The sequence below is a fragment of the Crocodylus siamensis genome, chromosome 6 (genome assembly GCF_052110815.1).
Source record: "Crocodylus siamensis isolate JL-2025a chromosome 6, ASM5211081v1, whole genome shotgun sequence".
In the NCBI taxonomy this organism is placed as follows: Eukaryota; Metazoa; Chordata; order Crocodylia; family Crocodylidae; genus Crocodylus; species Crocodylus siamensis.
Genome location: NC_143400.1, coordinates 93769517 through 93795071, shown reverse-complemented (window position 1 = coordinate 93795071; position 25555 = coordinate 93769517). Strand labels below are relative to the sequence as shown.

The window sequence follows — 25555 nt, the reverse complement described above, 5'->3', positions numbered from 1 at the left end:
GTTATCATATTGGCATAGTGAAAATCCTTTGCTGTCAGTCAAAGTCTTAGCAACCTACAGCTGGAGCATTCGGCTCTGGCCCCTGTTGCCCCTGTGGAGCACCTCGGTGTACATCACTGTTTAGAAACTGGGGAGACCAAAGTCTGCTTTAACACTTCATATTCTGCATGGATACTGCTTCCTTTGCAGGCTGAGGTTCCTGAAATCACTTGACTCAAAGTCTGATTTTTTTTTTTTTACTTCCCCCAGCAGTGGTCTGCCTGGAGAGAAGCTGCTGAGAAACAGAACCTCTTTATACAGTGGCTCTTCTGCATGCAGTCAATGAGACCGTACAAAAGAAGACTACTTGTGCAAATAGCCTTTATTCTATGCTCCTTGTACACCACAAATGGCAACATGCACTGCCACTATAGTGGGACTGCTCATTTTTTAAAAAAAAAAAGAAAGGGGGGGGGGACATTTAAGTGACAGGTGGCAGGGATTAAGAATCAATGGTGCTCTCCAACTGCGCATGGAACTAGCTTTTGATGACACATTCAGATATAGCAATGTGCAAAAAGGCTCAGTATTAAGAAGACTTGAGTATTAGCCTTCAAGTTCTTCCTCCTCCCCTCCCTTCCCCCCCAAAAAAAATCTGGAAAGGGGACCTTTTATATGCTAATCTGCCCCCCATGAGAGGTATTTCTAGGGTGTCTAATAATCTATTTGTAAGCAATATTTTGCTTTTTACCTATACTGAGGATCTGAGCTTTTCTATAAATATGAAGTAAGCTAGAAGATCCTCAAAGGTGGCACTATCACTTTGCAGATGAGGAAAGAGAAGAGGTTGTGCAAATGTGGACAAGTCACTTCAATCTATGGCAAAACTAAAAATAGAGCTTCTGATTGCCTCATCCAAAAGCTCACTTATCCTATTAGCCTCATCACATTTCAGAAACTCTTAATGCCCTTCTCCAAACAACTCCTGTTCAGCAATACCCTATATCAAACTAGTTATTCCTAAAAATAAAGGCTGCTGCAGTCAATACTAGGGAATACAGATAGTCCAGGGCAATAATAAGTCGGGTATTTCAGCTGGTCCAATATTGCCTACTTTGTGTCAGCTGCCTAGTAAACCTGTTGTAAACGAGTTATTCAAGGTTTCTAGAGGCCCCCTCTACTTGCACTAGATGCTTTCTTTTCATTATACCATCTAGAGTCCTAAAAATGTAGGATAAGGTAAAGTAGCATCATTCATCACTCAGTCAGTCACTTAACTTCCATGCCACTATAGAAAATCCAAATCCTAGGATATGAAATGCAGCTTTTGGCACATTCTACTTCAGAATGGACTTTGCCTCCTCTTGATGCAACTTACTCCTGGGTATGCATAGGTGGGTGGGAAATACTTTCACAAGCCTCATGGCAGTACACAACAAGGAAAACCAAGAAGCAATGGGCTAATACCAAGAGGAATTGACTCTCTTGCACAGAATATAATGCTTGACAAATTAACTGCAAAATAACTCCTGAAGCCACAAGCTAAGGGCCCTAATAAAGGCATACTAACCATTTTTCAAGCACTCTACCACAGATGTAAAATCTAACAGCAGGCATAACTAGTGGTGAACAAACAAAGCCTCAGTCTTGCCTCTAAGACCCTCCTGCTCTGAAACTGCTAAGTTAAAATAATAGTGGATGTGGTATTCTCCCTAAAAAGGTACCACATTGCAACTGTACTACCATGGGGTACCCTGTTATGCTGAGTGCTGTATGCTGAGAACTAATTATTTGTAAAGCCCTACCTTGGAAAAACTCATCTGACAGAACTCATGTGACTTTATCAATGCTTCTGTAAATTAGGGATGTTAAAGTTACAAATGTAACTTAAGTGCCCACCTTGACTTTTTTTTTATTCCTAACTGTTCCTGCCTCCCTCCAATTTAGAAGCAGCCTCATGTTAACTGCATGCAAGACATGAACAGTGAGCTCACTCTCTCGCTCTCAGAAAATGTATGAACAAAGGAGGGCATGGAAACCTGTTATCGGTAGAGGTTTAAGCCACTGCCTTCAACACTTCTATACCTATGAGCTTGCTGCTTCCTGTTGCTTGGGTACATTTCACATGAGTATTTATAGGAATGATAGCTAAAAGATCTGCACCTCTTGCAGATGAAGAATAGAGGCTTCCTGTCATAGCTCCATGGATGCCTTGTGTAGTTACAGTTGCAATCACTGCTTTGCAAATCAATCCCCTGGGGAAAGTAAAAAAAATCCCTCAAGTTTCCAATATTCTGGGTTAGCATCATGATGATCTTTCTGAAAGCCTTGATGAAGCAGCATGCTTCAAAACCTGAACCTGTTTATAAAGCTTTGAACTTAAATTAGTGTTGCTTTATGTCCATCCTTCTGTCAAATGAAACTACAGTATCAAATGTGGAAAAAACAGATGTTGGCCCATGCAAAAGGCAATCTTCAGAGGGAAGAACAATAAATTGTTAATTAGGCTTTTTTTTACAAATAGCAACTATGTTATTTCCCACTGAGATTGATGAGGACAGAGTTTTCAGTATTTACCTTTGCACTAGTGAGGATTAAGTTTTCAAGAGGGGAAAGGAAACCCAAAAGCTGGTGTCTTCTTAAAATTGCTGCTCTTGCCTCCTTCACAAATATGGTCTTTGACTCAAGTGGCAAACAGGAATGCTGCTGTTCCCCATGGAGACTAACAAGATCACTGCCAAACGTTGCCCAAGGAACTAACCAGCACTGGAAACCAAAGTCTGATGCTAGCTGGCTGATCAGCATCTTGGCCACCACAGCACTTGTACAAGAGACACCAACATATTGTACAGATTGGGTGAAGTGTCTAAGTGAAATCCTGACCTGTGAAATACGTGGGAATTTTGCCACTCATTTCAGCAGGGTAGAGTCTTTACCCTTTGTACCTAATTAGGATGGTGCTTGTTCCCATTTATAAAGTACTTTTGAGACTTGCAGAAAAGGTAAATAAGGCAAAAGCAATTTGAGAAGCACAGACTAATTTGTTATGATTTCTAGCATCTTTCTTAATCCAAGGTGTAGGAAAGCTGCCCGTGAACGCAGTACTAATTTGGGTGCCTATGGAATAGCTCCTTAGAGCCTGTCCCATTTACTTCAGTCAAGACCCTCTCTCTCTCCTAAACTTCTAGGAAGTCTTGTATTACTAAACCAAGTTGTCTAAAACACTACACCACACCACTGGGATTTCAGAACCTAAATCTTTTGAAAGCCCATCAAAGTGCCTATGTTGTACCTGGGTGACAAATGACTAAACCCAAGCCCTTAAGATCTGCTGGCTGAGCAAATCAAGGGCCTGGACTAAACATATGATGACACTTATGTGGTTGGATGTAGTAACCACAGTAATGTTGCATCCATCAGTTCTTAAGCTGATGCCTATAACCATGCATAAGCTTTGAAGCATCCAGGAGCTAAACATGTTGGTCTCCTAATTACTTGTATCCTGGAGCAAAAATATAGTTGGGGCTGAAGGGATGGGGAGAACATAGGTTGTAGGAAGCCCCTGGAGGGAGGAGGGGTGGGAGTGAAAGGATGCAAAAAGCCCCTGCCACGCTCAATGTACCTGACCTACAGAAGCGGTAAAGACCACCACCCCACCCTGCAGTTATACCTTCATACTGCCCGCATAAAGGGACTGGCTTTTGTAATACTATCTTAACTCTGACTCCAAATGAGTGCTGTCCTTCATATGTTCACTTTTTCTGTAAGACTTCTCAACACTAATGCACTGAACAGCCTCAAATGCAAGCCAATATGCGACTCTACATTGATCACTTGTGATAGACTCCTGTCTGTAGAGTGTAACACCTGTCTGGACTGCAGTCTTTTTCCATTTAGAAGTAAAAAATTTGTTCAGGCAAGGCAATGCCTAAGATGGAGGACCTTTACCTAAGGTTGCTTGCTACTCACTGAGAGAGCCTACTGCAACTATGAAAACAATGGGTTTTTGCTGTTTTAGAGTAGGATTCTGAAAAACCAACACCCAAGGATGCTGTGACTGTGGTCCCCTTAAGAGTCTGATAAATCACTGCCATAACCTATTTCTGGTTAAGAGTACAATTTCTGGTTAAGAGTACAGAGGCTCAGCAAACCAAGGCAGAGCATTCTACTAGCTAAATGCTGGCCAGCTGGATGTAAAGAGTGGTGGTGTTTTTTTTCTGTCTAGAATTGACTTGTTCTTGATGCATAGCACAAGCAAGTTAGTGCTGGGCTAAACTCCATGCTGGAGAGAGAGGCAAACCAATGGCATCATTACCTGGGAGGTCTGATAAACTATGATGCAAGCTGGCTTTTAAGAAATAGTTGTAGAAGACATTCTAGAGGTCTTTGCCCTTGGATGGGAAGGGCTGTTAAACACACACACTTCATGGGACTAATCTGTACCACTGATGGGACAGAGCAAATGCTGAAAGATGCATTTAACTGAGCTTTACTAAGATAAGTATGGAAAGGGTATCCAAGTCTATCAAGAGACACTCTTCCTATAAAGATACCCCAGTGCCTTCAGAATCTGTTCTGTAGCTTTATAGGGTGTTGGACAGTAGAAACAATTTAAGTATAGGCTTAACACTTCAGAATGAGAGTCAACCAGACTACTTTTACATGGATTTCAGTTCTACAAATATTTTAGGTAATATTCAATATTTGGCTCTCTATTTTCTGACTTTGTTTCTGTTCATCAGCTTGCTACAGAAAAGCAGTTTAGGAACCGCTGGTGAACACACTAATGTATACAAGGATTGCTGCTTGGACAAAAGTGCCATTAAAGGAGTAACTTTTTATGGGAAGCCTAAGCTGATAGTTTGTCATCTGTTGTGAGAGAAACTAGACGTGCTAGTAAATTGCTTGGTGGCTGTGGATTTTGTACATAGTAGCAGATGGAAAACCTATGAGCAATACAAATCACGCTTGGATAATATGGAAACTGGTGCTACACAAATATCTAAGCAAAAGTAGTAAGATACATGAATAACTACTGGCTGTATCTATCTCCAGTAAAACTGAAATCTTCAAATGCTTAAAGTTTTTTTGGGTTTTTGTGTGTGTGTGTTTCTTTTTAAACTTGGAAACTAGGAGTGATGCACTTTAGATCTGCAAGTAACTGGAATAAAACCTCCTGGTTTGAAGTCAAGGACTCCAGCCACAGCATGCTTCTACACTAGTGTCATACAGGAAGGAGACCACATACCTCTGCCATCCAACCCAGAGGATGCTTGGGGCTGGAGTGGCGTGGGTGTCAGGTTGACAGCCCAGAAGTCAGAAGTTCAAGGCCGGAGCAGAAACGCTCACGGCATGGCCCTGCCAGATTCTAACAAATCGGTGGATTCTGCTAAATACCATGTAACACAAGGACACAAAAAAGGAAAGAAGGCAGAGGGTAGATTCTTACACCAAACAAACTTCCACAGAGGCATATCCTGGTCAGTTAGAAAGCTTATTGCCTTCTTCGCAATCACAAGTAAACACAACTTGTTTAAAGAAACTGGAACCATCTAGGTTGAACCAGATTTCCAATCGGCGCATCTGTTCGATGTTACTGTAAGTAAGAACTTAAGAGACCTTTCACCAAGCAACTTCTGTCATATAAACCGATTTCATGATGACGAAGCCAGTCCAGCTGTAGCTTAAGCAACACCATTCGTCTCATATGCCAAAAACACATATACTTGAAGTTACCAAGTTATTTACGTCTATTAAGTTGAAAGAACAACCCTGCCCCCTACATGGAAGTTTCTCTAAGAGATGTATCCTGAAGAAAGATACTCCCATCTTTCAGGACTTGCTCCCCTTTTCCCTCCTATTAAAGAGGGCAAGTTAGCACAAATAGAATGAGTAGGAAGTTAAAGTGTTTCTTCAAACATAATGTTTCACACTGTAGAAGTAAATTTAGTCGGGCTTCTGGCCTACTTGACTAGAAAAACAGACAGACCAGAAGTGCTTATACTGCTTATTTCAGTTCCATGTTTCGAGATGAGAAATCCTGCATGTCTTATTACCTTGTGCACAGATGTCCAATTAAGTAAACTTGTTTTAGTTTCTCCAAAGTCGTATTTTTTTTCTCTTTATCGGTCTTAAGTACAAAAATGTTTGAAAACTTAGAAAGGAGGAGGATTCCTTTGAAACAGACAAGTGAGTGATTCCCCTTGCTGTTTGAAATCCTCCCTGTAATCGCAGTATAGCCCTAAATAAAAACAAAAAACAAAAAACTGGCTCTGTCAGTTCCAATTCAACCACAGTGCAAAGTTTGATTTCTTCCACTATACTTATGCAAAGGGTGCGATGCTACAATGTTTTCCTTTTGTAGGTAAATTCCTCCACGTAGACTTTGGATTTATGGGCAGCTCATCAGGCCCCTTCCCCACTTAAAGCAGTTCTCAACTAAACTTCTATTTGAAAAGATGACTTGCAAAATCTTTGCATAAAATCCCTGCTACCTCAATAATTTAATAAAAGTAAAAATAATACTCTACTAAGTACTTCAGTACTGACTTTTTTGGATCAGCCAGTCTAATACTTGCCTTTGCCTCCTCCCGTGGGGGTTGAATTTATTGTTTCAGAGTGGATCAGGGCCGAGTCATTCCAGGAAGTGAACAAAGACTGAACTTGGACTGCTCCCACATGGCTGTACTAAGCAGTAACATTTAGGTTATTAAGCTGGCCCATTTAGGTAGGTTCAGGTAGGACACATACTAACTGTCTGCTGAAGATAGTGGAAAGTCACATCTGCATGACCTCCTCCTCCTCCCAGCTTTGAAAGGTGACAAAGCACTTTACTTTGAGTAATCTTAACTATACACAGAGCTTAATTCATGCAACAGTTAAATATAGCTGTGGTCAAGTTCCCTAGCAAGCAGAAGCTACATGTGGTCCCTATACATACTTTCCCAACAAGAATGTCAATTTTATCTTGTGCTTGTTCATTTCTTAAAGTCCTTGAAGATTACTTAACAGATTCCTAGAGCCTAGGGGCTAGAAGAGAGCTCCACAGGTCACATCTAGTCCAACCCCTGCCTGAGGCAAGATCAGCCCTGTCCAAGCCATCCCACATAAATTCACAGTCAATCCTGATGCAACACAAGATGTAACGCCCTAATCTGCCACTAGTACAGCCAACATCCTGCTGCAGCAAAGATCATTAATATACGCTCAAGAGATCCCAGGTAGAGGCCACACCTCCGGCTACAGAAGAAGGCAAAACCCCCACCGTCTGGACCAATCTGACCAGGGGGTAAAATTGCTTCCTGACACAAAATATAGTGATCTGTTGGACCTGTCCCACCCTCCCACCACCACCAAGAGGGGAAAAGATTCCTTTCCAGCCCATGGAGCAGCCAGAAAAGTCCAAAAGCAAAGAAATCCCCACAGTACAGCATAGGCATCACTACACCAGATCATCCCCAGTCAGTGGCTGTCCATCCTCTTCTTGAACCCCTCCAGCAAGAGGGTCTGCACCTTCCCTGGCATCTATTCCTCTGCCTCCCTGCTCTGACAGTGAAGAAGTCTTTCCTGAAATCCAGCATAAAGCTACTTCTTGTTTTTTTCCTTTGCTGCCACTGACAAGTTAGCTTGAACTTCTGACTAGCCTCTAATGGCCTTCTAAGCATCTTTCTGACAACTAAAAAAATCATACTGCGTGCTTCAGGAAGATTTGCTGCTGCTCCTTTGGAAACAAAAAAGGAAACCATCCCAAAACCATCTGGGTTTTGGGGGTGAAGGGTGGGGGAGAGAGAGAAAAAGGACTTCATGCTCTTACAGAGAGAAGCATCCGCTCACCATTTGATGGTAGCCGTTTATTTGGCTAAATCCAACATCTAGCAGTTCGGATCCTGATGCAGCTGGTAAAGAGATTATATGCATCTCACTGCAGGGAAAGTCCCATTAGGTAAAAAGAGCATCCAAAAATACCACAGAATTACATTGCCTGCGTCTGCCCCCTTCCACCGTACTGTCAGCAAAAAGCGGTGCAGCCAGCACTCAGCTCTGCCTCCTACCCCTCCACTAAGTATGGCCACAAAACTGGCGTGCAGATTTCCTTCCACAGAGCCCATCGTACTTGCGCTCCTCCTGTTCCGAGGCTTCACCTCTGCAGCAACCTTGGGGAGGGGGTGAGGCCCTTAGCCAGCAGCTCTCCACCTGTCATAGAGCAGCAGTCCCTTGGCTGGACTGGAGCCTCCCCCCAACACATCTGCAGTCCCCTGGACAGACTTGTGACCTCCCAGATGGACTCATTCCCCGCCCCCATGCCTCCACCCAGGGGGGCTATGAGGCTATGGGGGGGGGGTGAGTCTAACACACCCCGACCAGACTCTCAGCCTCTGGATGGACTCGAGACCCCCACACCAGACTCACCCCCCACCACCACCACCAATGGATTCATCAGCCCCTCCACTCACTCCAGAGCTGGATGGACCTGAGACCGTGTTTCCCCCACCCCCAAAAAACACTTGCAGTCTTCCACGTGGCCTCGTGCCACCGCCATGAGTCTGTGTGGGGGCAGGACAAGTCTAAGACCCCCCCCAGAACAGACTCAGGAACCCCCACCAGACTCAGCACCCTCCAGTTGGACTTGCAGGATCAACTCAAGGCCACGCTGGATGGACCCGGACCCCCAGAACAGACCCTCAGCTCCCTGGATGGGCTCGGGACCCCCCTGCATGGACCCAGGGCGAGCAGAACAGACCCTCAGCTCCCTGGGTGGACACAAGCAGAGCCCCAGAAGAGACTCACCACCCCTTGGATGGAAAAATAACCCCACTGGATGGGCCCGAGCAGCCCCTCCCACCACGAAGTGGGCTCCGCCCCTGGGACGAACCCTCCCCCCGCGCGGTCCCCATGGCAACGCGGGACCCCCCCCCCCCAGCCCGCCCGGCGGATACAGCTTGAAGCCCCTCAGGATCTCCTTGGCCCGCTCGTCCTTGGCCGACATGGTCCCGCGGCGCTGGCGCTGGCGCCGCCCCGGGCGCAGCACGGGTCGGGTCGAGTCGGGTCGGGTAGTGCGGGCTCGGGCTCGGGCGCGGACCGCGGCGCCTCACAGCCCGCAGCCGCCACGACCCAGCCCGGGCGGGGCCAGCCAATGGGCGCGCGCCGCCCCGCCCCCCAGCTCAGGACAGACAGGGCCCACAACCAATGAGCGCAAGGCGCGGCCTGGCAGCCAGCAAGGGCGGCTGCGCAAGTAGGGGCGGTGGAGGAGTCACGCCCCCTCCCTCTTGACGACCTGAAGTCGCCGCCGGGACGGGAGCCGCCGCGGGACAAATGTTTCCGAGGAGCGCAGCCGCTGGGGGCTGCAAAGGGCGCGGCGCGGCGCCTCCTGCCGGCGCCACGTGGGAGCGCGTGGGACACGTGCGGGGTCCACCCTGGCACCATGTGCGGTCCGCCCCGGTCCGGGTTTTCTGATTTCAAAAATACCCACTTTCCGGTAGGTTTTTTTTTAAAGGAACCCAAATCCACATTTTCCCGTGATTTAAATGAAACACCACTTATATAGAGAGATATACATAGTGACGTTTCATTTAAATCACGGGAAAATGTGGATTTGGGGTTCCTTTTTTTTTTTAACCCGAAAAGTGGGGATTTTTTGAAATCAGGGAAAACCAGGATCCCTGGCAACCAGTAATAGTAACAGTGTTCAAATGGCCCAGCATTTTGGAGACCAGGGTCTTCGGGTAAATCTGATACCTTTGATTAAATCAGCTACAAGAGTTGGAGAAATTGGTCTTTGCAAGCTTTGGGGTAGAAAGCTGGCATTCTGGAGGCAGCTCCTTAACGCAGCATATGCAAAACTCCAGTCACTCTCAGGGTGTCTTTGCCAACTTTTGGGTTTGCGGCCAGCGCTTTGCCTGGGAATAAAGAAATGCTTCATTTTTGATGACCCAGTTCTCACTCACTTGGAGTCACAGAGCAATGTAAAATAAAGAAAAAGGCTTATTTGCAGACTTTTTCTATGTATTTTGAGTTTCCAATGTAATAATTCCATATTTAAGCCTTGGCAACACTGGACCCTGTGTGCAAGCCATGTGCAGGGAAGGGTCCCACTGCCCCTTCCCAGGGGAGGAGGAAGCTCTCCCTTGGGCCCCTCCTTATTCGGTCTCCCTCTGCTGAGAGGAGCCCTGCAGCCAGGCCTGGCGCTGCTTCACAAGGGGCTGCTTCTCTGGCTTGGAGACCCTGGCTCCTTCCTCTCAAGCCCTGGCTTCTCTCCACCTCTGGGAGCTCCTTTGCCCTCCACTCCCAGGAAGCAGGGGGTGTTTTCTTCTTCTAAAGAGGAGGGATTTGGGGGCACAAATAGTCTCCAGCAGCAAAGCGGACTCTGCTCCATGACACGGGATGGGGATCACTGTAGATGGTTTACTAAAAACATCGGGTCAGGGCCCGGCTGCTGTCAAAAAGGCAAACATCACGTTCAGGAATATTAAGAAAATTGTGAACACGATGGAGACTGTCGTGATGCCCCTTTGTAGATCCATGGGTCATCCACACCTTAAATATTGCGCCCGGGTCTGGTCCCCGCACCCCAGAAAGGATGTAGAAGAACTAGAGAAGGGCAACCGGGATGATCAGTGGCACGGAGGGGCTGCCATCGGGGGAGAGATTAAGGAGGCCAGGCCTGTTCTGCATAGAAAAAGAGACGCCTCGGGGGAGGTCGTGCTAGGGGTTTACAACAGGGTGGGCAAAACACAGCCCAGATCTGGTCCACCAAGCGATTCTGTCCAGCCTGCGGTGGGTCCCTCAGTCCCACATAGTCCAGGCGTGGGGGGCAGCCTGGGCTGTGGCGTGTGTGGCTGGTCCTGCCACTCCCAGGAGCGCAGCGGGGCAGAGGCGGTGCAGTGGCAGATTCACAGAAGTTTGGGGCTGGAAGGGACCTTGTGAGACCATCGGGCCCAGCCCCCCTGCTGTGGGCAGCAAAGACTCCGGGGGTCAAAAAACCCCAGCAAGGTGTGCATCCAGTCTCCTTCTGAAGATCTCCAGGGTAGATCCATAGATTGGAAGGGACCGGAAGGGACCTCGGAAGATCATCGGGTCTGGCCTCCTGCACCAAGCAGTAAAGACAACTGGGGGTCATGCGACCCCGGCGAGGTGACTGTCGTCTCCTCTTGAAGATGTCCAGGGTCGGTGATTGCACCGCCTCTGGAGGGAGCTTATTGCACAGTCTGGACACCCTGACTATGAAGTTTTTCCTCACGTTGAGCCTAAATCGATCTTCCAGGAGTCTGTGGCCATTACTCCTGTTTTTCCCTGTGGATGCCCTGGTGAACAGTTGCTCACCGAGCCCTTGATGTCCTCCCCTAGCGTAGCGGTAAGCTACTACCAGGTCCCCTCTCGGCTGCCTTTTCCTCAGGCTGCAGAGTCCCAGGTCCCTCAGCCTTTCCTCGCATGGCTTGCCTTTTACGACTCTGATCATACGGGCGGCTCTTCTTTGGACTTTCTCAAGCTTGTCCACGCCCTTGTTAAAGTGCGGTGCCCAGAACTGGACGCAGTGCTCCAGCTGTAGTCTCACCAGTGCTGAGTAGAGCGGAAGAATCACCTCCTTGGCTTTGCTGGAGATGCATTGATGGACGGACCCCAGAGTATTATTTGCTCCGCTGACTACAACATTGCACTGCCGGCTCATGTTCAGACTGTGGTCGGTTATTACCCCAGGTCCCTTTCATTCGTGGTGCCGGTCAGTTTGGTGCCGCCGAGCCTGTAGGTGTGGTGGGGGTTCCTTGTCCCGAGGTGCAGCACTTGACATTTCTCAACACTGAACTTCATCAGATTACGATCCGCCCAACTTGCTAGTCCGCCCAGGTCTGCCTGTATCTGTTGCCTATCTTCAAGCATGACCATGCTCCCCATAACTTGGTGTCATCCGTGAACTTGGGCGGTGAGCTCTTCACCCCCACATCCAAATCATTAATAAAGATGTTGAAAAGTACAGGACCAAGCACCGACTCTGCCGGGATACCACTGCCCCCTTCTTGCCGGGATGACACAGATCCATTCACGACGACTCTGGGTTCTGTCCTGCAGCCAGTTGCTCACCCACCTGACTGTCTCGGAGTTAAGCCCACAGTCCTCCAATTCTCTCACAAGGACATTGTGGGATACTAGATCAAAGGCCCTTTGATAGGCAGGTGCCTGCACCAGCCCCACCCAGAGTCTATTCCAGAGTCTGGTCACACAAACCATGAAGTTTTTCCTTATATCCAATCTGAAACCTTCTTCTAGGAGTCTATGACCATTGCTCCTGGTTTTCCCCCGAGGCACTTTGGTGAACAGTTGTTCACCTAGCACCTGATGCTCACCCCTGATATATTTGTAAGCTGCCACCAAATCCCCCTGAAGTCTTCTCTTTTCTAGGCTGAACAGTCCCATATCCGTCAGCATTTCCTTGTATTGCTTGCTGTTCGGGCCTCTAATCATAGGAGTGGCTCTATGGACTGTCTCAAGCACCTCCACATCCTTCTTGAAGGATGGCTCCCAGAACTGGTTGCCTTACTCCAGCCACAGCCTCACCAAAGCCGAGTAGAGCGGGAGAAAAGCTTACTTAGTTTTGTTTGAGATGCATCAGTTGATGCATGCCAGCTTATTGTTTGTTCTGCCGAATGTAGCATCACACTGGTGGCTCCTATTCATTTTACGGTCAATTATGAACCCCAGGTCCCTTTTGAACATGGTGCTAGCTACCGTAGTATCACTGAGCCTGTAAGTTTGTTGTGGATTTTTCCTCCCCAGATGGAGCACTTGACACTCCTCAATGCTGAAAAGCATCTGGTTCTGGTCCAACCACCTAATTAATGTGTCTAGGTCTGCCTGGATTGTCAGCCTACCCCGATGCATGGCCACACTTCCCCACAGCTTAGTATCATTGGCAAACTTTGCCAGTTTGCTTTTCACTCACATATCCAGATCACTGATGAAGATGTTGGTGGCATTCATGTGGTGGCAGCTCATTCTGCCTGGCTGTTGCCAGCGTCACCACTGCCACCACTGCCAGACCCGGCCCCATTGCCCGGGCACCCGGCCCATCCACCCTGCATGCACCACCGTGGGTGCTGGATGGAGCAGGCGCGCAGGTGAGGGTTTCATGGAGACTGCCCCAGGACTGCTGCAGGCAGAGCGTGTTCAGCTGGGTAGATGGGATGGGGCCGCAGGTGTGCGGGGAGCAGCATCCAAGAACAGGACGGACGGCCAGGGCTGGGGCTGGAGTTGAGATCACGGTGCAGTGACAGCACAGGGCCGAGGCCTGGGGCAGAGCTGCGACCCACTCCCCACAGGTCCCTGTGGCGGGTGCTGGTCCCATGGGCAGAGATGTGCGGGGAGTGGATTGTGGCTCTGCCCCAAGCCCGAGCCCTGCGCTGTCGCTGCCCCATTATCCCAGCTCCATCCCCCACCCACCCATCCCACTCCCCAACACTGCCCCCACGCCCTGCCTGCAGTCCCATCCCTTCTGCCCGGCCAAGTACATGCTGCCCACAGGGGTCCTGGACCGGTCTCCAAACCCAGCACCTCTGGCAGTGGGTGCAGGCTGGACAGGGCTGGGGCCAGACAGGATTAGTTGCACCACTCCTTTGTCCCCTCCCCCCATCCACTGGGCCAGGTCAGGACCCTTTTCTTCCCCTCGGTCTGCAACAGGGAGTTATTGGGTATCATCACAGCTTCTTGAGTGGCTTAGTCCAATCCACAACAAGCAAGCTTCAAGTACAAACTTGGTTGAGCTTGCATTGGCCTGCTGAGTATTATTTTGTCTTGCCTGTCTCTGACACCTCTTCTCTAGCTCAGTGGTCCCCAAACTTTTTTGATTGCACACCTCTATCAGTAAAAAATTTTTGAGCACGCACCCCCAATATATGTATATTTATATAAATATACTTCTAAATAGAAGTTCTAATATTTTCTCCCCACACCCCAATGGATCGTCTTGCGCACAGCCCACTGTGGAGACCACTGCTCTAGCTCATCATTGACCCTCTCCATTTCAAAGCCATGTAGGCCCTGCTTCATGGCGGCTTTCTACTCGCAGGGGTCCAAAGCAATTGATTCCCAGCATTGGCCATCAATACGCAGCTCACAAAGGTTTTTCTTGCAGACATCAACAAAACAGAGTTTGGGCTGTCCAAGTTGACATTTGCCAGTGGCCAGCTCACTGCAGAGTATGTCCTTGGGGGTTTGGCCGTTGCTTATACCAGGCATTTTCGTGTGGAGCGGGTGGGAGGAGGTCCCCCCAGCGGCCTGTCACTGAGCGTGGGGTGGTCCCCCGGCAGCTAGATGTGAAGCAGTGTGGCAGCAGGAGCAAGCTGTCTACCCCTGGGGCCTTCTCAAGTACCCCCAGGGGTACGCGTACCCCCAGTTGACAACCCCTGGCTTATACGAGTCACATGTCCTAACCAACAGAAGTCTCTCTTGTGGGAGCATGAACATACTGGGCATCTTGGCCTCTTCCAAAACAGCGAAGTTGGAGATTTTGTCATGCCGTATGATGCCCAGGACATGGCAGAAACATCAAAGGTGGAAACTGTTCAGTTTTCTTTCTTCCTTAGCATAAGGAGGCCATGTTTCTCTGCCATACAATAGAGAGCTAGGTATGCAAGCGCTGTAAGTGCTTAGATGCAGGAGTAGAGGTAGATGTTATTTCCTTGGATTTTAAAAAGACTTTTGACACAGTGTCTCACCCAATTCTTACAAGTAAACTAAGTAGCTGTGACGTGGATTTTTTCACAGTCCAGTGGGTGGAAAACTGGCTTATGGGACACACCCAGAGAGTGGTGGTGGATGAGTCGGTTTCTACCTGGAGAGATGTGGGCAACTGTGTCCCCCAAGGCTCTGTCCTTGGACCAGTGCTGTTCAATATCTTCATTGGTGATTTGGATGAGGGTGTAGAAAGTACTCTGTCCAAATTCACAGATGGCACCAAACTATGGGGTATAGTAAACACTCTAGAGGGGTAAGGAGTGAATTCAGGCGGATTTGGATAGACTGGGGAAGCGGGTGGATCAGAATAGGATGGAATTGAACAGGGATAAGTGCAAGGTGCTGCACCTGGGGAGAAAAAGCACCAAAACACCTAGAGACTGGGAAGTACCATGCTAAGTAGCGCAGCAGTGGAAAGGGATCTCATAGTCATAGTCGAAGCAGAAATGAACATAAGTCACCAATATGATGAGGTAATAAGTAAGGCTAACCTCACTCTTTCCTATGTTAGTAGGTACATCACGAGCAGGTCCAGGGAGGTGATGCTTCCCCTCTGTGCGGCACTGGTCAGGCCGCAGCTGGAGTACTGTGTCCAATTTTGGGCACAGCACTTCAAGAGGGATGTGGATAACCTGGAAAGGGTTCAGAGGAGGGTTACACATATGGTTGAGGGTTACACATATGGTTGAGGGCCTGCAGGTAAGATCCTGTGAAGACAGACTGAGGGACCTGGATCTCTTCAGCCTCTGCAAGAGAAGGCTGAGAGGTGATCTCATGGCTGTCTACAAACTCATCAGAGAGGGTCCGCAGGGAATAGGGGATACTCTCCTTACCAGGGCGCCCCTCAGGGTAACTAGAAACAATAGCCATAAACTGAAGGACAGCAGATTTAGATTGGACATCGGGAAAAAATTATTTATGGTGAGGGTTGCCAAAATCTGGAATGGGCTTCCAAGGAAGGTGGTGCTCTTCCCTACCTTGGAGGAGTTCAGAAGAAGATTAGACAAGCACCTGGCTGGAGTTACTTGACCCCAGCACTCTTTCCTGCCCAAAGCAGGGAATCGGACTCAATGGTCTAATAGGTCCCTTCCAACCCTAGAAATCTATGAAATCTGTAGACTGACATCTTTGTCGACAGAGTGAGAGCTCTATTTTTCCAAACTCGCTTTTGAAGTTTAGCCATGGTATTGCTTGGGGGTTTTAAGGAGCTAGAGTGTGGCTTGTATGACTTGTATTATGTTATTATTTTATCTGGTGGACCAAACTGTTGCTGGCACAAGGTGCCCGAGGGAGGCAACAGTTTTGGCACCCAACGTGGGGCTCAAGACTAACATTTTGCCTTGCCCAGATCCCTCCTGGGGTCGACGACTTGCAGCAACAACCGATGCCCAGCGCGCACCGATAGTTTCATCGGAGGCCTCAGCAGAGACGTGGTTTGATCGACCCCGGAGGGCACAACGGTGCAACGCGCTCTAATAGTGAAAAAGCGATTGTGAGCGACGATGTGAAACCGGTCCCTCGAATAAGATAGAATAAACTGAGCATTGTCTGTTAAGACCTGAGAACGCCCAGTGTCTCCCTGTAGGACCTGGGGATGCCCAGTGTCTCCCTGGAGTATGGGGCAGGGACAGAGTACAATTGGCAGGGCATGGTGTACACCCATAAAATACATTCTGACAAATTGAAAACTGTTTAAGTCAAATCTAATGACTAAAAATAATCTTAAAAGGTTCTGACAGTGAAACTGACCGGAGTATAAAAATCTTGCTGTTGCAAAGTTAAGTGTGCAGAATTTAAGACAATACAGTCTCCCTGTGCCTTTTACTTAAGCTCAAATAAACTCTGTCTACTTCTCCCCCAGTGTGTTTATTTGGCGCGACGCACACCGGGCAACAGGGAGTGAGCTGACACAACGCCCTAGGGCGCAGGTCAACATTTATATACCATCTGTGAGGCACAGGCCACTGTGTAGGGGAGGTTTGGAGCAGTGGATAGTGACCCCTAGTGTTGGGGTAGTAAATGGGCAATCTTCCACCTGAGTAACATCATAATTATTGTTCCACCAAGGCATGGCAGGCGAGATAGGTGGGTGGGTAGCCCAGAGACAGAGGGACAAGCCTACGTTAGACAAGCCCGGGGATGGACCCCGTCACATTTTTGTACAGCAAGACTATGCTTTCATCCTACATGTTTTGAGGAACTTCATTTTCTCTCCAACACACACATATTAATTCCTGCAGAAGGAAGACAAGGATTGCATACTGCACTTAATAACGTCAGGCAGTATGCAGTCCACACCTGGGGCTTTACCACAAGCAAGCTGATCAATGTTTTTTTCTGCTTCATCTGTGGTAGGTTCATGGTCAAGCACTGTCAGGGTTGAAAGGTCTTCAAGTATGCCGAGAGTGAAGTCACGGACCACATTTTCACAAGAGTAGAGTTTTGAGTAATGTTCAGCCCATCAATCCATCTGCTTATTGCAGTCATGGAATGCTTCACTTGTGGAGGATTTTAAAGGGGCAGCCTTCCTCAGAACAGGCTTGAGAGCTTTCCTGTTGCCCCATACATTGCTTGTGCGTCACCTCAGTCACCAGCTTTTTGGATTCTTTTGCGGAGTTGTAGCCAATAATCATTTGCACACCATCTCACTGTACGTTTGGCCTTTTGCCAGATCTCTTGAAGCACCTGCAAGTTGGAGTGGCTAGGGTCACACTTATATTTAAGGAGAGCTAACTGCTTCTTTTCTATGAGTGGGTTCTCATCGAAGCAGTCATTTGAGCTGCGATGCAAGGTACCACCACAAGAGTCCAAGGCAACTTGCTAGATGGCTCCTTTGAGCTGAACCCATTTCTCCTCAGCAGTATTACATGCATGAATACCATATGCCCTTGGAGGCTGGAGGGGCATGGCAAGCTCCCACAAGCAGCGCGGTGGTATCAGCAGAGGAAGCATGGCAGTGAAGACTGGGGAGCTCCCACAGGCAGCCACGGCAGTGTCAGCGGTGGGTGGTAAGCGCTGACCAGCAGTCAGTGACCACCCACAGACCTCCCCCAGGCATATGAGTAAAGCATCTTTAACTAGAGACAAATGTGTGTTGTATTACATGTGATGATGTGCCATGCCATCTGCACCTCTCTTTTCAAAATCCTAGAACTGCCCCCAGATGCACCCCCTATCCCCACTCCCTGGGTCGGATCAGCCTTGCCCTATCCTCTCCTACAGCTTTCTCTTCACCAGGGCAGGTGTCTGACACCAAAATGGGCCCATATCAGATCCTTCCAAGCAAGAGGTGGGATCCCTTTAATGGGCAAGTCTAGGGTAATTGAGGATATTTTTTTCCTAACCCTCCTGAGCCAGAAAGCTGGTGTGAAGGGTTTGCATTGCCAAAGCTGCATCAAATCAGGAAGGAGTCCTGGGCATGAGGGCAGATCGACTCCTACAGCCAGAAGGGATCATGCAATCATTCAGTCTGACCTTCTGTACTATGGCAGGCCTTCCATTTTCACCAGTGGCCAACAACCAGCTACAGCACATCTTTCTGAATGGCACCCAGCCTTGATTCACTTCTTCAAGAGACAGGTCAGCAAAGACCTCCTTTCATTGCTTGTGGGCAGTCAAAGCAAGCGAATGAGATGTCAGGATGCATCAGCTATGGTACTGGGAATAACAAGGAAAATGTAAAGCCACCACATCCATCAATAATTCAGGCTGGTGTGTATCTTATGGGTGGCACTGGTCTCCCCATCCCCTGAAGGAGACTGCAGAACCAGAGGGGCTCTGAGAGAGGCAGTGAGAAGGATCCTAGGATTCACAACATGTGCTTCTGATGGGGGCAGACTAAGAGAACTGGGATGGCTTAGAAGGGAAATGGGACAGGATTGAAGTCTATACAATAATGATGTGCCTGGAGAAAGTAGTTTGGGAACTTCTGTTGTTCATGGCTTGTAATTAAGAGCAAGGGGCATGGAATGGAAGGCAGGTAACTTCAATACCAGTAAAATCATTTTTTGGTTTCCAAGTCCTAATTTGAGCATGGAATTCAATGCCACAAGATGCCATTGAAGCCAAGAACTTAGATTCAAAGAGGGTTTGATTGTTTGTACCAAGAATACCGAAGAGTTGCAGAAGGGGTAAAGCCCTTCTACCTTGGAGCCTGAATCAATCCGTCATGCAGGTTAAGATGAGAAAGCCTTGAGGAGACAGGCTGCTGGAGTAGAGGGACCACAGACCCAATCCTGTCCGCTGGGGCCAAAGCCCTGCTTGTATACTTGTTTGGCATTTTGGGTTGTCCTGGTTTCATCAGTGTATCACATGGCAGTGAGTTTCTCAGTCATCATGTTCATGATGTGGAAGGACTCTTCCCTTTTCCTTGTTTCCACGTTGTATGGAACATGTCCTCCTCCTTGCATGTGAGATCGGGGTACAGAAGTCTTGAATCGCCCACGTAGCCATTGCTAGTGCCCAGGTGCAGTAAGATGAGGCACTAGACTCTGTCCAGCTTCCCAGGTGATCATGCTAAGACTCCCCCCAAATCCCCTGAGGCCTGCTCCAATTTCACCTTGTACTACGGATGAGATAGGCCAAATGGATCCCTGAGGGCTTGGTTAGAGACCAAACTCAGGTGATGGATTTGGTCTCTGGCACATGGGCCTCCCTTTCAGCAACATATGGCAGCTAGAACTGGCTCAGTTTCTGGAGACAGAGTAAATCCTATATTGTCTTGCCCCTAACTGAGTTTGAGAAGGCAAGTGTTATTAGGAGAGTTTCAAATGAACTGTTTGTTTTCTCGGGGATAAGAAGCAGCCTTGTCTGATCTAAAAAAATTAGGCCACCGTGTTTGTGTAATATAATAGGTTCAGGGGGAAAAAAAATCTCTATCACACCCCATCAGCAAGACCATTCTTTTAACATGATCGCAACAATTAACTCCTCCATTAACGCCCTGAACATCACTAATGCACATCATTAATAAACCCTGAGGAAAATGAATGCTTCAGACTAATTCAGCCCTCATCAAAGTGCCTTGTACTAGCACCAGGTAATAATCATGGCCCCATCAGTCGATCCACGGCTCTGCCCTCCTCCAAATCAGTCAGTGCATGAGTGAAGAAATTGCTCTAATGAATAAAGGCCGCCACGGATGCACAAAGACAAGGCGGCAGCTAGTATCACTGATAAATAAGCTTCATGATAAAAATAGATGATATGTATGATCTGTGTCCAGTTCCACAGCACTGGTGTGAAGCTGCTCAAAGAGATCATTTTTGAATCATCTGAGAGCTTAGCTAAGATTTCTTATTGAGAGTTCCTACTGGATTTTAGGTAGCGTCTAATAATGCAGCAGATCTGAGGAGGAAGGAATGGAGCTTCCCAGGAAGAAAGAAAAGATAGTAAGGAGAAAGGAGTAGGGAAGAAAGGTGTAAGTGAGGGAAAAGATAGACGGTTCCACCGTGTGGGATGGAGATCGTGTCAAGTGGAGGTGTGATGCAGAAGCTTTAATGGAGCAAGGACTGGGGGTGCTGCCAGCCAGGGAGGTGCATGGGGCCGGAGCAGGGAGCAGGACAGAGCCGCGGGAGGCTCCTCCAGAGGACATGTGGGGCGTGTGCCCTCCCCCAGATTTGTGCATGGGGCAGGCTGCCTGCTGAGGTCTCAGGCCTCCCTGCCCTGCTGCCCTCCACTGGGGGCCCTGCACTGCCATGGCGAGGTGCCCCCTGCCCACCCAGCAGCAGCTTGGAGTTGTGTCTGCTGGTGATGTATGTCTGTTTTTGTCTGGGTTGGGGTAGGAGTGGGGCGCACAAACAAAATTGTAACTCAAAGGAAGGAATCAGCTCAAAAAGTTTGAAAACTGCTGCTCTAGAGCAACAGTGCACAGCCTTTAGCAGTATGGATGAGTGGCACAGGGCCAGCCTGCAGGTCAGATCAGGCTCCAGGTACCAGGATTGGGGTCCATGCCACCCCAATTGGCCCCACATGCCCAACTGGCCCTGTGCACCCGATCTGGTGCACAAGGCCAAGGTACCTGAGCCACTGGGCTGCCCCCGGATCTGAAAATTCAGAGCAGTGGGTGGTTATTAGCTGCCACTGCTTTTCCACCACCAAATTTTCCAACCTGTGGGTGGTCCCATGGGCTGGATGACAAGGCTTCATGGACTGGATCTGGCCTGTCGGGCCAGGGGTTGAACACCCCTGCTCTAGATTTAGGGAGATTCCTAAGCTATAAAGGTAGCAGAGTGGCCTTATCCTTTCAGCCCCTGCCACAGGGATGTGGGAAGAAAGGCTCAGGGGACAGAGAGACTGTGGTGGGAGAGGAAGGGGCAAAACCAGAGCTCAGAATTGGGACTATAAATTTTCCAGCCAAATTAAGTAGTAACAAGTGCAGGATGCAGAGGCTACCTCTGCAGTTTCAGAGGAGAACAGACAAGGCAATGTTCTTTGCGCTGGAGTCTACAAGCGTTGCGATTGCTCCTGCGACCAGCACTGGGAACATGCTAGACCCCCTTGCAGATCTTGTGGTTGAAGTGCCATAAGTAATAGCTGGGAGTGCACCAGTTCTTCAGTCTGGCTGCAGAATGGGTAATTGCAGACTTCTTGCTCCACATCATGTTGAAGGCTTCATCTATGCTTTAGTAGACCTGAAGTGAAAATGCAGCTGCCTCACTACTTTCTGCATTGCCACTGCAGGTCAGGAGACTTCTCCAGCTGGTGTTCAACCTCTCTGAAGCATGTTGTTCCTCCGCTCTGAACTTGCTAAGCCAGATGCAAAGTTGGTGGGTTTCCAAAGCTGTGTAGTCAGGAGTAGGTTTCATGAACCCTGGGAGAAGCAAGTATACCAGACTGCCCACAGGAGTGTGAAAGTATCATGAGGCCCCTGTCTAAATTCACATCTAGAATACTGCACCCAGGTCTCGTCCCCAGGGCTCAAAAAGATCTAGAAGTAGTTTCATAGTTTCGTAGTAGGTCGGGTTGGAAGGGACCTGAGCAGATCAAATCCAACCCCCTGCCATGGCAGGAAAGAGTACTTGGGTCAAACGACCCCAGCGAGGTTATTGTCAAGTCTTGTCTAAAAGTCCCCCAGGGTAGGAGCCAGCACCACTTTGCTTGGAAGCTGGTTCCAGACCCTAGCCGCCCTGACTGTGAAGTCGCGCCTCCTGATATCTAACCTAAACCTCCCCTCTGCCAGCTTGTGACTGTTATTCCTGGTCACTCCTGGTGGTGCTTGGGTGAACAGGGACTCCCCCAATGCCTGCTGATCCCCCCTGACTAGCTTGTAACAGGCCACTAGATCCCCCTCGGCCTTCTCTTGTGGAGGCTGAACAGGTTCAGGTCCCATCGCCTCTCCTCGTAGGGCCTGCCCTGCCGCCCCCGACCATGTGAGTGGCCTCCACTGGACCCTCTCCATGCTGTCCACATCCCTCCTGAAGCGCGGCGCCCAGAACTGGACGCAGTACTCCAGCTGCGGCCTGACCAGTGCCGCATAGAGGGGGAGGATCACCTGCTTGTTGAGAAGTAGAGAAGGTGCAGAGAAGGGCAACAAGAATGAGCAGTGATATGGAGGGGTTTCCATATGAAGAGAGAATAAAGAGGCCAAGCCGATTCATTTTTAGTAAAGAGACGGTTAAGGGGTGGCATGATATAGGTTTGTAAAATAGTGAATGGCAAAGAGAAAGTCAATGGGGATTTATTATTTACTGTCTCTGAATTCAAGAACAACAGGTCACAACATGAAACTAGCAGGTAGTAAGTTTAAAACTAGCAAAAGGAAGTTCTTTTTCACATAGTGTGTCAATGAATCATGGCACTCGTTGCCACCAGATGTGGTGGGAGTGGACAGTTCATCCAGATTCACCAAGGGGTTGGACACATGCCTGGAGGAAAGGGGCATCAGTCGCTATTGAGCAGGGGAGCGAGGGGCACGGCCCCTGAATCAGAACGTCTTGGACCTTAAATGCTGGAGGCTGCAAGGGAGAGAACAAGGGAGAAAACCTTGGTGGTACCCAGGTCACTCTCCCTTTCAGCATTTGCTCTCTGCTGCTGTGCAACACCAGTGACTGGGCAAGATGGACTGGGTCTGACCCAGGCAATGGAAATGTTTGCGTTCTTATGATGGAGATGCCCCCAGAGCCCATGTTCCCTTGTGTCTCAACCGCACCACCAGAAAGAAAGCAGAAGGCATGGAGAGCCAAGTGTCAAGTCTGGTTTCCATGCTGAGACCAGGCCATGGAAAAGGCGTTGGCCCCTGGAAAATTAAGGCAGCTTGACCTCTTTTTCCACAAATTCCAGGAAGTCCTCCCAAGGGTGTTTCAAAATCTCCTTCCATCAGCCACAGCTTTCAGAGAGGTGTGATGGGGCTGTGGGTTGGGTGGTCCAAGAGTAATGCAATTGCAGTGCAGTAATACAGCGCAAGTGTGCCTCAAGCTCTGCCTCACTTACCAACCATTTGGTCTTCGAGAGCAGACACAGCTCGGTTGGTGTCTATATCACACAGGTGAAACCTGGTTGTGGACCCAACTTGTCACGCTGCTCTTTTCCCTGCCACACAGATACGTTACACCCCTCTTGGGAGGGTCTCATTATAACCCAGGTGGCCCGAGCTTGCCTAAAAATGGATGTTTTAAACATTTGCGATCTGTTTATTTGGATTATGGGAGCAGCCCACTCTGTTCTGAGCATTCGCTAGGACACAGTTGTTTCCCACAAAATCTCTTACTCAAAGAAGTCCAAAAGTAGAGGTGATGGGTATGTTATACAAAAGCATCCTATTTCTGAGGATCCTCTCCCCAGCCCAGCCACACAGGCGATTTCTTGTAAGCCTTGCCACAATAATAAGTCTTGAGGAGGAAGAGGACTAGCTCAAGAAATGAGTTCACTGTATGAAGGACAATGTGAAATGAGAGACAAGGCTGGCTGTGGGAGAAGGGCATGAATGAGAAGTTGGAGCCAGCTTCACGGTGAGGCTGAGATGACCAGAGATGAGGACAGAGCAGCAGGGAGAGGCAGAGCTGTGAAGACCCGTGATGACGAGGAACCGGACGCAGTGGATATAGGGATGGGCGGAGAAATTTGGAGAAGAGCGTGCCTTTCCATGGACTTCATGGGGCTTTGGATGAGGCCCTTGCAGCGCAGGATTTGTCTCTCACAGGCAGGTGCGATGGCTTCTTGCCCAACTAATTGGCAGAGACGCCCAACCGCCGTTAACGGTCTAGAAGGTTCAACCCTGGCCGCTGAGACGGCTCTGCCCAACTGCCGGGTTGGGATTGCTATGGGTTTGCCAACAGCCATCACTTCGCCAGCCAACGATGGGGAATAAGGTGAATTATCCACAGACCAAACAGGATTCCAGCTGCAGCACCGGGAGGGGAAGCGATGATGTGAGTTAACGGATAATGCCGACATTAACAGATAAACCAGGTTAAAAATCTTTCTGGATGCGGACGGCAGCATGGGTGGAGGCAAGAGGTTGCAAGAGCAGGGAAAAGACAGCTCGGCATTTTCACAGTTTTCTCTTTTCCCTAAAATAAAGAGACAAAAAGGGGGTGGAAATCTGAGCTCAACTGCCCTGCTTTTCCACATCTGATTTCAGCCAGCCAAGGCAATACAGCTCTGTCAGAAGAGCTCTGCCCTGTCCTATACAGAGAGACTGGAGGATCCTGGTGATTCCCCATTCACAATCCACCTACGGGCTCCAGCTACTGCCCCACTGCGTCTTCAAAAATGACCCATGGGAAGCAGCTGGGAATTACAATTGCTCTTTTTTTTTTCAGCCCTAGGTTTCAGATCAAACCACCACTGAGGCAAAGCAGGCCATGCGTGCCTCTCCTGGCACAACTTTCAGGCTGTCTGAAGAGCACCCTTGAGAACGGGCTGTGTCACAGGACCAGTGCGTGCTGCAGTTAGCAGACATTTCTGCCTCGCAGCAGAGCTGAGCCCTAAGCAAATTTTTGCTAAAGCTCAGAACAACTATTTACAGCCCTGGCTGAGTTGCCCAACTGTGCACAAGCCCCAGGCTGCTGTATCCAGCCCTAATCTTGGGATCCAGCTCGCTCTGCAGCCCCTTAGCTCAGAGCAGTGTCCAGACCCTGTTTCAAAGCCTGGCTCCCCAAATTATTTGGTGTCCCTCCTCTGGGATGTGGGACCCCAGACCCGATACTGAGCCCCCGGCCCTCTCCATAGGGTGGCCATCATAGAGGACATTCCAGTTTTGTGCTACTCTTCCTCTGTCCTTTATTGATACAAAACCCAACGCCTTTATGTCCTCTATTTTACAGAGGAAAATAAAGGATATAAAGGCATCCAGTTTTGTACCAATAGAGGACAGAGGACAACCGGACTGTCCTCCATGATGGCCACCCTACCTCTCCAAGAGTTGAGGCGCACGCTGCCCGGAGCTCCATCTTTGTGGGCATGCCAGTTTAGAGATTAACTATTGTTCCTCGTCACCCCAGGTGACGCTGGGGGGAATATTTGCTGCTGATCTCCCCTAACAAATTTGTAGGCAGCCACCAAATCCCCCCTCAGCCTCCGCTTGCTGAGGCTGAACAGGTTCAGGTCCCTCAGTCTCTCCTCATAGGGCCTGTCCTGCTGCCCTCTCACCAAGCAGGTGGCCCTCCTCTGAACCCTCTCCAGGCTGGCCACATCCCTCTTGAAGCGTGGCGCCCAGTACTGGACGCAGTACTCCAGCTGCTGCCTGACCAAAGTCGGATAGAGGGGGAGTATCACCTCTCTGGACCGGCCTGAGATGCATCTTTGGATGCATGACAAGGTGCGGCTGGCTTTGCTGGCTGCGGTCTGGCATTGGCGGCTCATGTTCATCTTGGAGTCAATAATGACTCCAAGATCCCGTTCCGCCTCTGTG

General features: G+C 49.0%; 1 protein-coding gene across 3 annotated transcripts in view; it reads right to left on the bottom strand.

The window, feature by feature from the left end:
• PDE6D (phosphodiesterase 6D) overlaps window positions 1-9114 on the bottom strand; it is a 44493-nt gene extending 35379 nt beyond the window's left edge. Inside the window, exon 1 of one of the 3 annotated variants that reach the window (XM_090050927.1) lies at window positions 8916-9114. In XM_090050927.1, the coding sequence (XP_089907053.1) occupies window positions 8916-8965 (50 nt within the window). In that variant the 5' untranslated portion in view covers window positions 8966-9114. Of the gene's footprint in view, window positions 1-7812; window positions 8399-8915 lie in introns of those variants that run through there. The other 2 variants (XM_090050929.1, XM_090050928.1) reach the window with 2 other exon arrangements.
• Between the last annotated feature and the right edge of the window lie 16441 nt (window positions 9115-25555).